Here is a 12,839-nt window from a genome sequence, read left to right as displayed (position 1 = left end):
ATAAAAAGGTAAACCTCACATTTCAGCCTTTAAATAAAGAAAAGAGTTAAGTCAAAATGATAATTGATTAATAAATGATTATATGTATTTTATCTGCTCCATAAATAATTCTAGATAACTTATCTGAATTGTTTAAATGTGTAGAATCCACATAAGCTTGTTTTTCATCAACCGGTCTAAATTTACAGTAGGGCATGCAAATTTGGTCCGGTTTTTTTTGAACACCAGACGCTAGTGTTCATTAGTGACTAATAGCATTTTGGAAGAGGTGGAGCATGTTTTTACTCGCGAGAACGTCCATGCTGTGCTGTTTTAACCTCTCCGTTCAAACATCTGAAGGAGTAGATCCAAAAAGCACATGTAAGGTTTTTATTGGAGGCGTCTCGTGAGGATGCAGCTCCAGAATGATTTTGTCAACAGAACTGTATTTGGTCACTGAGCAATACATCATTGAAGTCGATGAATAAACACTATTTCAGTTGAGCAGTTACTGTAATAATCGGTGCTAAAACACTCTCATCAGAGGTTAAAGACCCCCTCTATATTTCCTTAGCAAGGGCTTTCTAAATGCCTGCATCAGCACCGAGCCTGCTTTTGAATATAAATCAACTTTTTGTTTGTACGTTATTGTGTTGCACACAGGATCATTTGTATGACTGAGCGATCACGTGTGTGTTCGAGGCTGTCGAATCTTGATGCCGTGTAGGAGTGTTAACTCCAGTGGAGGTGCTATGGCAGCAGGGGGAAGTTCTGTTCTCCAGCGTGGTTACCGGTTGCTGTGCACATGCAGGGGGGGAGAGCGGGGGTGTGTAAACATACACACACATACACACACTGTCAGGGGCTCTCCCGCTGAGTGGCATGAGCGGGCGATTAGCCGTGCTAGCGTCTGTGTTTACCAGCTTTCTCTCTCAGTTCTGCCAGCGCCGATGCACCTCCAGTCCTGTTTCTTTTCTTTAATCCACACCAGCTTGCTCTTTCTCTCGCGCTCTCTCTCTCTCACACTCTTCCACCAGCTCACATTTTCACATTATTATAACAAAAGATGAGAGCATTTTTAAAGATTTTAAATACCTGTGATTATTTTTTAACAGTTTTTTTTTTTCTCAAGGTTTTTTATTGCACAATAGGTGTGATTCTTTCTTAAAGTGAACCTGAAATAATTTAAATGGACCAGAATTTCATTTTTTTATGTCCCTGGTCTTATTGGGAATGATTCATGGTACATGTTATAAAAAAAAAAAATTTTTTAAAAAGTATTGGTAATTTTTAATATATTAGCTATTTTTTTGGAAACAACTTTCTCTTTTCACTGAAATCATTTATATTTATCAAACTCTCATTCAGTCTGGCTACATTACAGTATTTAACATGCTTTTCACAATCCAATCAGTTACTGCTAGATAAAATCGAGTTACAACTTTTTTTTTTTTTTCAGGAAATATGGATGTAAAATTGGTTGCAAATGGCAATTCACATTAATTTAATATTTTAGGAATTTAGTAATATTTTAAGAATGTTATTTATAATTTAAATGTTTGTGTACTAAATCTGTGGCATGCTGTAACAATAATTTCCATGAACGCAACATGTTATGGTAATGCAGTGGCAGTATAAGCCTAGCAGGCAAGTGTGCAGCATCACAAATTAACGTTTAAAATTTGCAGCTATCAACTTTGCTATTAAAGTCACAGATGCCACAGATGCTGTCCATAAACATTTAAGTTGTAAACAACCCAGAATATTCCTTTAATGTTTTCACAAATGAAAATACCTCTGGTCTTCATCTGGTTACAGAGACAATGCAGGGAAACAAAACTTGTTACAGTTATAGCCATGGTAACCATCACCTGGTAACAGCCACGCATTCTATAAACAAAACACAAATGATTCCATAGGTAGAGACCTCTTATCTGCATCTGTCATTTTCTTTCTTGTTTTCTCTCTGTGTTACGCTCCTCTGTCCATTCAATCCATCTCAATGTGCCGTTTGTAGGCAGGGCAGGCCAGGCTGGCGAAAGTGGTCTCAGTGAGCTCTCTCTTTCTCTCCAACTAGCCTTGGAGCAGGGCCTCCATCAGTCAGTAGGCCTGGTCGATGGGGCGTCTCTCTGGAATCGATGGCACGCCTGTCTGCTTCGTCCATCCTTCTCTCTCTGCCTCTGCTGTCCAGCCGTGCCCCCTCGCCCACCCCGGTGCTGGACACACTCACACGGACACATCTAACGTACACATGCGTACACACACATCTGGCCTCCCCACCAATTTGTCTGTGCATGTCAAATTGCAATAATTAAGCATTATTGATCTCAAATTCAATTAACTTCATTAACACGGGTCATGATAGCCGAGGAGAGATGGAGGGGAGGTGAGGAAAGTAGTGAGGGCATAGGACGAAAGGAAAGAGGAGAAGAGAAGTGGATTGGTGCTATCTCATATTCTCCAGCCGCACACAGACAGCCTGTCTGCTTAAGGCTACAAACCATTTTCCTCCTAATGATATCACATTGCAGATAGTGGCATATTAGAGAGAGATACCTCCCATTATAAATGTGGGCTTTAGGGGCTATATATAGCAGCTTTAATTACCAACTACTTACTCTTTCGCTCTCTTCAGCTCATCTGCACACCCAGAAGTATTGGACCGGGCTGCCGACTTCAGCGGCTGTCTGTATAAGTGAGGCCGATTGCAAACAAGAACAAATGGCAGCAGCTGCCTTGGGGGGTGTTAACTTGGTTCACACGTACTGTATAGAGTTCTACATTGTCCATGTATAGAAAGAAACACACAGCAAAAAGACGTGACAACTGAAGGCTGAGAATGTTTTCTGTTCTTATTTTTAATGCTGAATCCTTAAAAGTATCACAATATCTACAAAAATATTAAGCAGCACAACTGTTTTTAGCATTGATAATAATAAGAAATAAGAAACTTTTAAATGTATTATGTAAATATTAAATACATTTGACTTATGGTTGACAGTAGCTGCTTTATTTTAATTAAAACGTGGTCTTAGTTCTTGCAATCATTCAAACAATATAATCACAAATGGTTGAGTCATATTTGCATAACTTAGTTAACATTCATCGTGTTCCCTTGATGAAAGGGCTTGAGTATTAGATTTGTCGCTGTGATATGTATTAAGTTTTTTTACTTACTCCGATATGTTTGAAGACAGTATGTGCTCTAATAGTCCAGACCCAGACGGCCCTTTAAGTTTGCAAGGTTACGCTCTCCACTGCCTTAGAAAACAGCATTCTCTGCTGGTCGTCTCCCTGGATGTCCGAGTGTAAATTAGATCAAGCTCTTCTTCCAATCTGATGCCAAATCTTTGGGAGGTCATTCTCATTTTGCCCCCACCCTACCACTCTTGGATCCAAGCATCCTGTTTTCTAATTAAAACAGCACCTGTGTGGTGTGAGAAGGCCTGTACCGGAGCACTAGCTTCAGAAGGTCCAGGGATGAAATCTCAATATTGTTCCCAGCCAGAACACACAGACTCTAGGTACACTGGGGGCTTGGGAACCTGGAATACAGCCAGGACATGCACCAACACTCGATGTGTGTAAGTGTGTGTGTGTCGCAGATTGTCGGGTCTCTGTCTTGTTAGCCCCTGCCTCTGCTTTCTTCTCGTCTTTCTCCACCCCTCTCAGGTTACCTTGGGGTTTATGACCGATTGTTGTGTTGTCAAGCAGTGCTAATTCTGTGTTTGGTGTCGGAAAATGAATTTTGAACAAAACACACACGTAAACAGAAACATGTACACACATCTCCCTCAAATTTGCTGTAGGGCATACGCCTACTTGCTGGCAATACTTACTCTGTGCTCTACATACAGTCAAGTTCAGGTCAAGGTTACAGTGAGACAGGTTTGCTTGTACTTGAAGTGATCTCTCTCTCTCTCTCTTTTGTTTTTTTTTGCCCATTGCCACCCTCACCCTCCTTTTTAACTTTTAATTACCAGCTAATCATTTTGTGTAATTATGTTCAAGGTTGACCTTCCATTTTACATGTAGTGGTTTAGCGGCATCTAAAAATTTCATGCTAAACCTCCACCTTTGTGTGTGTATGTGTGTGTTGTAATATTTGTGAATAGGTTTAAAGTGTATGAATTTGAAGGAACCAGGTTTTTACATTGCTATTTGGCCTTGATGTAAAGCTCGGCTTCTCCTGCTTCCTGAACGAAGGCATTGTTCTCTTAAACAGCTGTCGTTTTGGCTGATTCAGAACAGATGGCTGTGTGTGAGTGTGCATGTGAGTTTGTGTGTGCTGCACGATCACAGTTGGTTGTGATTTGTGTAGGGGGCGATTAGATTTCACAGACTGGCTGTGATGTGTGTGAGAAGATGGATCCTAATAATAATGCTGTAAAAAATCACTATTGAATGGTCTTTTTTTTTTTCTTTGTTCTGAGACTTCAGTAGTTGCTTAATTTTTGTCCCCTTAATTTTAGTTTGAAACAAACATTCACACACACACACACACACACACACACACACGCACACACACTCATTTTTATTTACAAGCAGGCAAGCCTTTGCTGGGTAATGAGTGAGAATGCTTTCTTAATTTAAATGGCGAGTGTGTCTGTTTGGGAATGCATTAGGGGCTGCTGAAGAAGCGTAAGACATATTAATTGACAGACAGGAACTGCTGTCTCTGAGGTTGATACAAGTAATTTATTACTTCAGAAACGAATGCCACCTCCAGAATGTGCTTCATTACTTTCAAATTTAGTTTTAATTTCAAGCTGTTGCCCCTTGAGAAGAATAAGGTGGCAACTTCGGTTTAAAGAGTCATTTTTTCCGTTCTTTTACCACCCCCCCACCCCCTGCCACACTCTCTTTTCAGAACAAAGGATAGAAACATAACTTCATTCCATGTGGCAATGTAATGCAATTGGAAAGCAGAGAAGGAATTACTGCAACACTTTATAATATAAAAAAGTCTGACTGATTGTTTTGTTTTTCACTGCTGAAGAAAGCACACTGATGCCTGACATTTCTATCAGCTGTCTATCCACCATACAAGACATTGTAGGAATGCAATGTGTCAAATCTTCATCATTGGACAATGTGATAACATGTTTTTTTTTCTTTCTGTTTCTTTTATCTCTTTTTTACCTGCAGCATATGTGCCAGACGAGCTAAAGGAGGCTGCCTTACTAGATGAGGATGTTGAAGGAGAGGATTCAGCTGGGGAGGAGGAACCTGCCATGAAGTATGTGTGCCAGGACAAGGACTCTCCACCGGCGGATTTCTCCAGCCATGACACACACACACACACACACACACACACACGCACACACACACAATTCAGAAAATGAAATAGTAAACTAATCGATATTTACAGTTTAAACGAGAAGGATATACATTTTTTTGTTTTTTTTTTTTGTTTTTTTAATCAATGTAAATGCATTATGTTAATAAATAATGATGATAATAATACAAACAAAACTGATAATCATTTAGTAAATTAATTATAGGCCTAAGTAATAATTTGACTACATTACAAAAAATTATGGAATTATATGGAGTTTAATGAAACAGCACAGAATGCCTGAAGTCGTGAGGTATGCACATTACAACTGCACACTAAAAAGGGGTCTGTGCCTCTACCAATCCCTTGGCATCATTCTGCCAAGGGCTACAAAATGACTGTCCTCGTGTTGTTGGCATTCTTTTTACTTTTTGGTTGTTGTTGTTTCATAGCCATCATATCTGCATCACAGCAGTGTTGTTTTGTTAAACTTAAATTAAATATTTTCTCTCAAAAAATTGTTTTTGAGGGGCTGATGTAAATTCAGAAAATTAAAATTCTACGTAGTCTTTGTTGAGGAAATCGTGGAATGTTCCTTGTATACAAACTGACATATTGTATTTAGAATTAAATGTATATGCTGTGTGTTGAAGTTGTAGCATGAGTAGTTTGACATTTGTGGTATTTAGACGTGATAGAATGTATTCACAGAAAACCAGTGTGTCCAATGGAGTGTCCTCTCTCTCCATTGTTTACATACCTGGTCAAAAGCGTGATTAACTAACACAGTCAGGAATGCACGGAATTATTTCAATGCATTACATTTCTCTCTGTGTCTCTTTCTCTTTTTGCATGACTTCCACTGGAAGTTAAAAATAATATATTTTGTTGCTTATTTCTTCAGGCTTGCACAAACATAACCATGTTTTTCATGAGCGTTTGCGTTCTCCAGGCTAAACTGTAAATGATAACTTTCAACTTTATAATCTTTCGTAAGTGACACAAATGTGTTTGGTGCAGGGATTTTTATGTCGGAAATGTACATACAATGTCAGACTTTGAGAGTGCCTCAGTGAAGAACGAAGAAGATAGTTCAGCTAAGGAGCCCCTCACATCTCTTTCTTCAACTTCATCAGTGATGATGATGACAACAGCCACGCCAAGCAGTGAGGAGGCGACACAATTAGGCCCAGATAGCCTGGAGCAGATGAAAGCCATCTACACTAGCTTCCTGACCAACTCCTACTGGTCATCGCTGAACTTGAATATGTCTCAGCAAACAGCAGAAAAGCCCCCACGTAGTCACAGTAGTAGCAGCAGCAGTAGTAGCAGCAGCAGTAGCTGTGGTAATGGCGGTTACGACTGGCACCAGACAGCAGTGGCTAAGACCTTGCATAATGTTTCACAGAACCAGAGTAGACTGCTGTACCCAGCATCTGAGCCAAACCTCTTCAGTACTGTGCAGCTTTATCGGCAGAGCACCAAACTCTATGGTTCTATCTTCACTGGTGCAAGCAAATTCCGCTGCAAAGACTGCAGTGCCGCCTATGACACTCTGGTCGAGCTCACCGTGCACATGAATGAGACAGGCCACTACCGAGATGATAACCATGAGACAGACAGTGAAGGTACCAAGCGCTGGTCAAAGCCTCGCAAGCGTTCCCTGCTGGAGATGGAAGGAAAAGAGGATGCCCAGAAAGTTCTTAAGTGCATGTACTGTGGTCATTCCTTTGAGTCACTGCAGGACCTTAGTGTTCACATGATCAAGACGAAACACTACCAGAAAGTGCCGCTGAAGGAACCAGTAACTCCTGTGGCAGCCAAGATTATCTCCTCAGCTCGTAAAAGAGCCCCCATTGAGCTAGAACTACCCAGCTCACCAGATTCCAATGGTGGCACCCCCAAGCCTTCTTTGTCTGACCCCAACGACCTTCTTCAAAAGACCCCCAATCCCTACATCACACCCAACAATCGGTATGGACACCAGAATGGTGCTAGTTATGCGTGGCAGTTTGAGTCACGGAAATCCCAGATCCTGAAGTGCATGGAGTGTGGAAGCTCGCATGACACACTGCAGGAGCTGACGGCCCATATGATGGTCACAGGACACTTCATCAAGGTCACTAACTCTGCCATAAAGAAAGGCAAACCTATCATGGAGTCGATGTCCACAACGGCTCCTAACACCATACCTACTAATGAAGACAAGGTACAGTCAGTGCCACTGGCTGCCACCGCATTTTCCCCACCACCACCTGCACCTCCTCCCCCTAGTATCTCCCCTGCCATCACACCCATGGAGATTAAAAAGGAGGAGAAGGAAGTGGAGTGTACCAAGGAGACAAATAATAGCAAAGACAAGAAGGCAACAGACAGTGAGACCGACGAGAAGTTTGAAGTCTCATCCAAACATCCATATTTGACAGAGGAAGATCTTGAAGAAAGCCCTAAGGGGGGGGTTGACATTCTGAAGTCTCTCGAGAATACAGTAGCATCTGCCATCAACAAAGCACAGAATGGCACACCCAGCTGGGGAGGCTACCCCAGTATTCACGCTGCCTACCAGCTTCCAAACATTATGAAACTGTCCCTGCGCAACTCAGGGAAAAGTTCTCCTCTGAAGTATATGTTTTCTGGAGAAGAGATCCTGTCTCCTACCAAAATCCAACCTCTAATTTCTCCACCTAGTTGCCAAACATCCCCTTTGCCCAAAAACAACTTCCATGCCATGGAGGAGCTAGTCAAAAAAGTCACAGAAAAAGTGGCCAAAGTAGAGGAGAAGATGAGGGATCCTGGAGCTAGATCTTCCCCACTTAGACGGACCACACCCTCCCCTTGCAGTAGCGATGCAGGGGAATCTGCCAGAGGGGATTCCCCGAAAGAAAGGAGAGGAGCTAAAACCCCTGAGACTAATGGGGGCGGAAACACTCACAAAGACTCAAATGGAGATGCTCTTACAAAAGAGTCTCTGGAGAATGGTACTGACCATGTTGTCAAAGCCCCTATGTCTACCTTATGCAGCAGCACTGCTATTATAACCGACCATCCTCCAGAGCAGCCATTTGTCAACCCTTTAAGTGCGCTTCAGTCTGTCATGAATGTTCACCTAGGAAAAGCTGCCAAACCTGCCCTTCCGTCCCTTGACCCCATGAGCATGCTCTTCAAGATGAGCAACAGCCTGGCAGAGAAGGCAGCTGTAGCTGCCTCCACTCCATCTCAGACCAAAAAAACCAACGAGCATCTAGACCGCTACTTCTACCACATCAACAATGACCAGCCTATTGATCTGACCAAAGGCAAGAGCGATAAGAGCAACTCCCTGGGATCTGCAGCCCTGTCCTCCTCCACCTCCACTCCCACCTCAATTTCACCATCATCGACCATCACCATGGCAAAAGCCTCATCTGCTGTGGCTTCCTTCATGTCCAACTCGCCTCTGCGAGAAAATGCCCTGTCCGACATCTCTGATATGCTACGCAACCTCACAGAGAGCCATGCATCCAAGTCCTCCACACCAACGAGTCTTTCAGAGCGCTCAGATATAGACGGATCGACGCCGGAGGAAGCAGAGGAGATATCTCCCGCACAGAAACGAAAGGGCCGGCAGTCCAACTGGAATCCTCAGCATCTACTTATCTTGCAGGCACAGTTTGCCTCCAGTTTGCGGCAAACAGGTGACGGCAAGTACATTATGTCGGACCTCAGTCCACAGGAGCGCATGCATATTTCCCGCTTCACTGGCCTCTCAATGACCACCATCAGCCACTGGCTGGCCAACGTCAAATACCAGCTGAGGCGGACAGGTGGCACAAAGTTCTTGAAAAATCTAGACACTGGCCACCCTGTCTTCTTCTGCAGTGACTGTGCATCACAGATCCGTTCCCCCTCTACCTATGTCAGCCATCTTGAGTCACATCTGGGCTTCCGGCTCAGGGACCTGGCCAAGTTGTCTGGAGAGCATCTCGTTAGCCAGATTTCACGCCATAGCAAGGGGCTTTCTGAGAAACTGCTTTCAACCCAAGCGCATTCTTTGGCCCATTCAATCCCCAACCCCAGCCCTCGCTCACTTTCCCCCTCCCCTTCCCCCGATGAGGAGGCAAATGGCACCTCATATCAGTGTAAACTGTGTAACCGGACTTTTGCCAGCAAGCACGCTGTCAAGCTCCATCTGAGTAAGACCCATGGTAAATCCCCTGAGGACCATCTTATGTATGTTAGTGAACTTGAGAAACCTTAGCGATGGCCAAGGACAAAAACTGTCTCTCATCTCTTTATTTCCTGTCCTTTTTTCAAGCCTTCTGACTCACATTTCTTAAGGGAAAAAAAATATATTAAAAGAACTGAAAGTAATTAACGAAGAACTAACTGCACATAGATGCCAGAAAACTACTGTTTAGTTTTGGCACATCATTTGGACTTTTCATCTGGGGAACACTCATTTGGCCATTGAGACATTAATTTTCTGCATTTTTAGTTCACAATGGAAAACAGAGAAAATTATGACAAATGATTTTCTAACTGTGCAGTGCTGAGTGAAGAGGTCACTGGTAAAATATGAAGGTAAATAAAAAGACTTAAAATGAAGTTGTATGTATTTGAAAGTTGTGTAAATTGGATTTTTTTGGCATCCTTGAGATGCAGTAAGCTGCATGCATTAATGAAATGGTTTAGTTCAATATTTGATAACTAAATCTGGCCTTTTCTTTATCTCTCGCTTTACTTCTCTCTTATTTTTATTGTTTTTTTCCTCTTTCTTTCTTTTTTTTTTTTTTTTTAATGTGACCTAAGTATGCTGGTGTCAGCAGAAACATTTAACCCTCTGAGTACGCCTAAATACTTATATTTACAACCCCCCAAAAGTAAACAAAAATATATGTATAAAAAAGAGAGAAATTAAGAGATTGGAAATCACTGAGTTTATATGTATTTGAGTGGGTAAATTCAAGGGTATTTTGACTATCCACTAAAAATCACCTTGTCTGATAGATCACCTCTTACACAGCTTGCAGTGCAGAAATATATGCGAATCCAAAATAGCCGTTTTTTAGTTTGCTCAAATCAGGGGCCTTTATGAATTCAGGTCAGTGTAAAAATGTGTACATAAAAACATAAACTAATTTCTGTCTAAATTATGCATCATTTTATATTTTTTAATTTAAGATGAGTATGACTATCTACTGGTGCACAATATATGAAGACATTAATGAAATTGTTTTGCACAATAGTTTTATAAATATGTTATTTAATCAGAAGATATGAAAATGAGAAGAAGAAAAAAAATCACCCTAAAGTTTTATTTCCAACTCGTGCTCAAAGGGTTAAAACTTCTTGTACAAGACATTACTTGTTCCATCATTTCACTTAAATGGTTGTATAAAAAGATGCTACTTTATAATGTAAGGAGGAATTCCACAATGTAACCTTTTATTTATAAACACTCTTGGTTGTTGTTTCATATTGTAGAATGCCTTTTTGATTGGTATCTTTTATTTTGTTGTTCTGTCTAATTATTCCTCCATAAAGCCACACTGCAGCTTCATCATTTTTGGGGATATGAAAGGTAACCATGGTTACCTTACCTCCAATTGACAGTTCTGCTACGTTTTGGCAGTTAATTTACTGAAGTAACTGACAGCTGCCAGTGAATGGAAATCTTATGTGTAAAATATTGGCATGTTAACAGCACAGGCACTGTTATGCATTCTGTGCCGTGTTTCTTTTTTTGTTGTTGTTGACAATGAAGCACTCATTATATGACTTCATATAACCTTTTTTCTACTGCAGCATTAAATTGAAATTGTTTTGGTTTTTTGCAATAACTTGATGTGTCGTGGCTCACAATTCTGTCGGGCGCCAGGGGATAAGATATGAGCAGATTAAAGAGAACTGCTGTCATTTAAATAGCAGTCGACAAGTGTGTGAAAAGACATTTGTGTGGCAGTAGGGGTAGACCACCGGACCTCTGACAGGTATGAGCATATTAAAATCCGCCAGGTGGCTTGTGTGTGAGTGTGTGTGTGTGCGCACAAGCATAAACCTCTGCTACTGGTCTCACAAATATTAAGTGTTTATCTCTTATGCGGCAGACTTTAGTGGTGTCATATATTTTTGGCAGATCTATCCCATCACTCCTCTCATCTAATTCCCTGCCTGGTGACACATCGACTCACAACGTCTCCTAATATGGTTTAACTAGGGAAGCATCAGGCGGCGTGAAGAGCGATGTGCCTTTCCCTCTCTACAAAGGAATGTAACAGATAATTGCTCTGGCATTAACTGTCTCTTTTTCACCATTTTCACTGTTGTAATTAGCTCAGGTTCCCATTTTGCAGGGACAAATTTGTTTGGGCCTCATCCAGGATGACAACAGAATCGCATTTAGAGTATGACTACAAAATTATGCTTTGGCATAGACTGCACTCAAAGAAAATGTAAATGACATACTGTATATGCCGATTCCCAGCTTGGTGTTTGTGTATGTGAGGGAGAAAGAGAGAGAGAGAGAGAACCTTTGTGAACGGATCAGTGGAAGTAGGGGCACGTATACGATATATCTGATAATGGTGGGACACTTTCTCAAAAATGGTTTACTGTTTAGTTACCGAATATGTTCCTCGTCAGATCTGTCAGAGAGCATTCAGCATGCGCGCACACACACATTCAAAGACGTCAGGAGCCAGGTAGAGGGGACATCATGTGTGGTGACAAGGTGCTGCTGTGTGTGAAAATGTCAGCCTTCACAGGCTTCCCTGAAGTCTGGCGCCATATTTAAGGTGCTCATTAGTCACAAAGAAAATGTGCGTGAAATTGAAGTGTAAGAAAGCCATGTTCTCTCCTCTCTCCCAGCCTGCTAAGCCACAAAACTAGGGGTTATTAAGGTTGAAAACAACTATACATGGAGACATTTAACTATCAAGAAATGCCTGCGCACTCCCACACATGCAAATAAACAATATCCCACTCCTCCCCGATGCTAATGGCAAATTTTTAAAGCTACTCGAGCTGCGTACAGGACACCGTGTGTGCCGTATCGGTGTTGCGTTAAGATTTGACCCACTTCACGACGGGGAGTAAACAAATTGTAAACAGGCGCACACATGCACAGTCAAAGGTATGTTTGTGTAGAAAAGGCCTACATAATTGCTTTGTGTCTAAATACCCCAACAATGAGTATATTTCCCAGGATGTGAGGAGCGTAATTGGTCTGTACACATAATCTGCTCAGAATGAGAGGTTTACGTGTGCGGGAGCGAACCGCACATTGGAGACTTTATCTCCGTTGCGCTGTTACAAAAGACCAGAGTGTCTAAAGCTCAGTGAAACTCTCGAAGCAGCCCTCTCCAACACAAATGAATGCTGTGTTGTAATGCTATTGAGCTACTAAGGGACTTTATGTATTGCTGGACTTTTCAGATAAACGAAATTGCGGATTACGCACGCCGGCGACGGAAATGTATCTGTGTTTGCGCTATCACAAACAAACACACGCAGAGCGTTTTCAGTAGGCCTTTACAATAAGCGGGCACTGGCATGTCCCGCCATAGCAAATTGCAATGATGCAGGCGACGCGCATCCGCTCCTC

General features: G+C 41.8%; 1 protein-coding gene across 1 annotated transcript in view; it reads left to right on the top strand.

Moving 5' to 3' along the window:
- tshz3b (teashirt zinc finger homeobox 3b) overlaps positions 1–11,055 on the top strand; it is a 40,664-nt gene extending 29,609 nt beyond the window's left edge. Inside the window, exons 3-4 of the mRNA XM_016560720.1 lie at positions 5,128–5,311; positions 6,305–11,055. Of these exons, the coding sequence (XP_016416206.1) occupies positions 5,128–5,311; positions 6,305–9,494 (3,374 nt within the window). The 3' untranslated portion in view covers positions 9,495–11,055. The remainder of the gene's footprint in view (positions 1–5,127; positions 5,312–6,304) is intronic.
- The last annotated feature ends 1,784 nt before the right edge of the window (positions 11,056–12,839 follow it).

Source organism: Sinocyclocheilus rhinocerous, unplaced genomic scaffold (genome assembly GCF_001515625.1).
Source record: "Sinocyclocheilus rhinocerous isolate Xijiao unplaced genomic scaffold, SAMN03320098_v1.1 scaffold18, whole genome shotgun sequence".
NCBI classification, from domain to species: domain Eukaryota; kingdom Metazoa; phylum Chordata; class Actinopteri; order Cypriniformes; family Cyprinidae; genus Sinocyclocheilus; species Sinocyclocheilus rhinocerous.
The sequence above is the reverse complement of the archived record's forward strand: the minus strand, read 5'-3'. Positions and strand labels throughout refer to the sequence as shown.